Source organism: Blastocystis sp. subtype 4 (assembly GCF_000743755.1).
Source record: "Blastocystis sp. subtype 4 strain WR1 chromosome Unknown seqid_0901, whole genome shotgun sequence".
Taxonomy (NCBI): domain Eukaryota; class Bigyra; order Opalinata; family Blastocystidae; genus Blastocystis; species Blastocystis sp. subtype 4.
Genome location: NW_014568646.1, coordinates 1 through 1,208, shown reverse-complemented (window position 1 = coordinate 1,208; position 1,208 = coordinate 1). Strand labels below are relative to the sequence as shown.

General features: G+C 40.1%; 1 protein-coding gene across 1 annotated transcript; it reads left to right on the top strand.

The window, feature by feature from the left end:
- Positions 1-164: 164 nt before the first annotated feature.
- On the top strand, positions 165-1,208 carry JH06_5850 (hypothetical protein; the record flags this gene model as incomplete). Its single annotated transcript, XM_014669208.1, has 1 exon — positions 165-1,208. A coding segment is annotated over one exon (1,044 nt), but the record flags the coding sequence as incomplete, so codon positions are not given.

Below are 1,208 nucleotides of genomic sequence, written 5' to 3'. Positions count from 1 at the left end.
TCCAGTGACATTCCTTCAATCTGGAAGTAACACGATTGCTATTGCGATTGTTGCTATTGCTGACAGTTACACCACATCCTATTTCGATACAGTTGTTCGTTTGATGTCTTCAGAACAATCTGAATCTCATATCTGGGAATTCACTGCTTCAGTGACTGGTATCTATGCTCCTGGTTCCAATCCATTTGATATGTAATACCTACATCTCTGGTTATGACTGTGAGCCGAATTCTCTGACTTTGACTCTATCAAACAATCGTCGTGAATGGATCAGTTCTGTTCAGATTCAGAACTATTATTCGACAATGTACAGTAGTCAGGTTCCCACACAATTCAAATTGTATGGTCGTAACTCAAATAATGATGAATGGACACTTCTAGCCGATGTTACTGGTCTTACTTATTCAACTGTGGCTCAGAAGAGAAAAGTCTATTTGTCTAACAATACTCCTTACAATCAATTCAAGTTTGAGAACTTTGCTACTGGTAATCCTTCTGATTGTACGTGGTTGACTCAATCTCTGGATCTGTTTGCTGATAATGTGTTGGCTGATATTCCTAACTTCACTTATGATTCTTCAATCACTATATTCAAGGATATTGAGATGGCTGAAGTGATTCCTGAGAATACAGAAGGTTACTACAACTTCAGAATCAATCCTTCTCTTCCTGCTGGTATTGTGTATCCTTATACTGGTTGGATTTCAGGTACTGCCACTTCTGAGAGTGCTGCTCAAACCTACACCATCACTGCTACTAAGATTAGTGGAGGAGATGTGACTGTTCCTGTATCTCTTGCTGTTACTCGCTGTACTGGAGGGAGAGGATTGATGACTGTTCGTATCAGAGCTGATGCCAGTGATTCTGAGAATTCATGGAAACTGTATGAAGGAAGAGGAACCTCAGGAACCGTGTTGAGATCTGTATACGTATTCCCTGTATCGAATGCTTACTACTATGTTGATTTCTGTTTGAATGATGGAATCTACACATTTGAAGGAGCTGATTCATGGGGAGATGGCTGGTCTAATGGAAGTGGTTACACTCTGACTGTTGATTATGGAGAGATGGAGTTGGATATCATGGAAATGAATGGTCAGGATTATTCACCTGTGACTGTATCAACTGTGTTCTCAACGTATTTCCCTTTCCAGATTGAATACACAGATTGGAAGGTGATACAGAGTGATGTGTCAAGTGATTGGAAT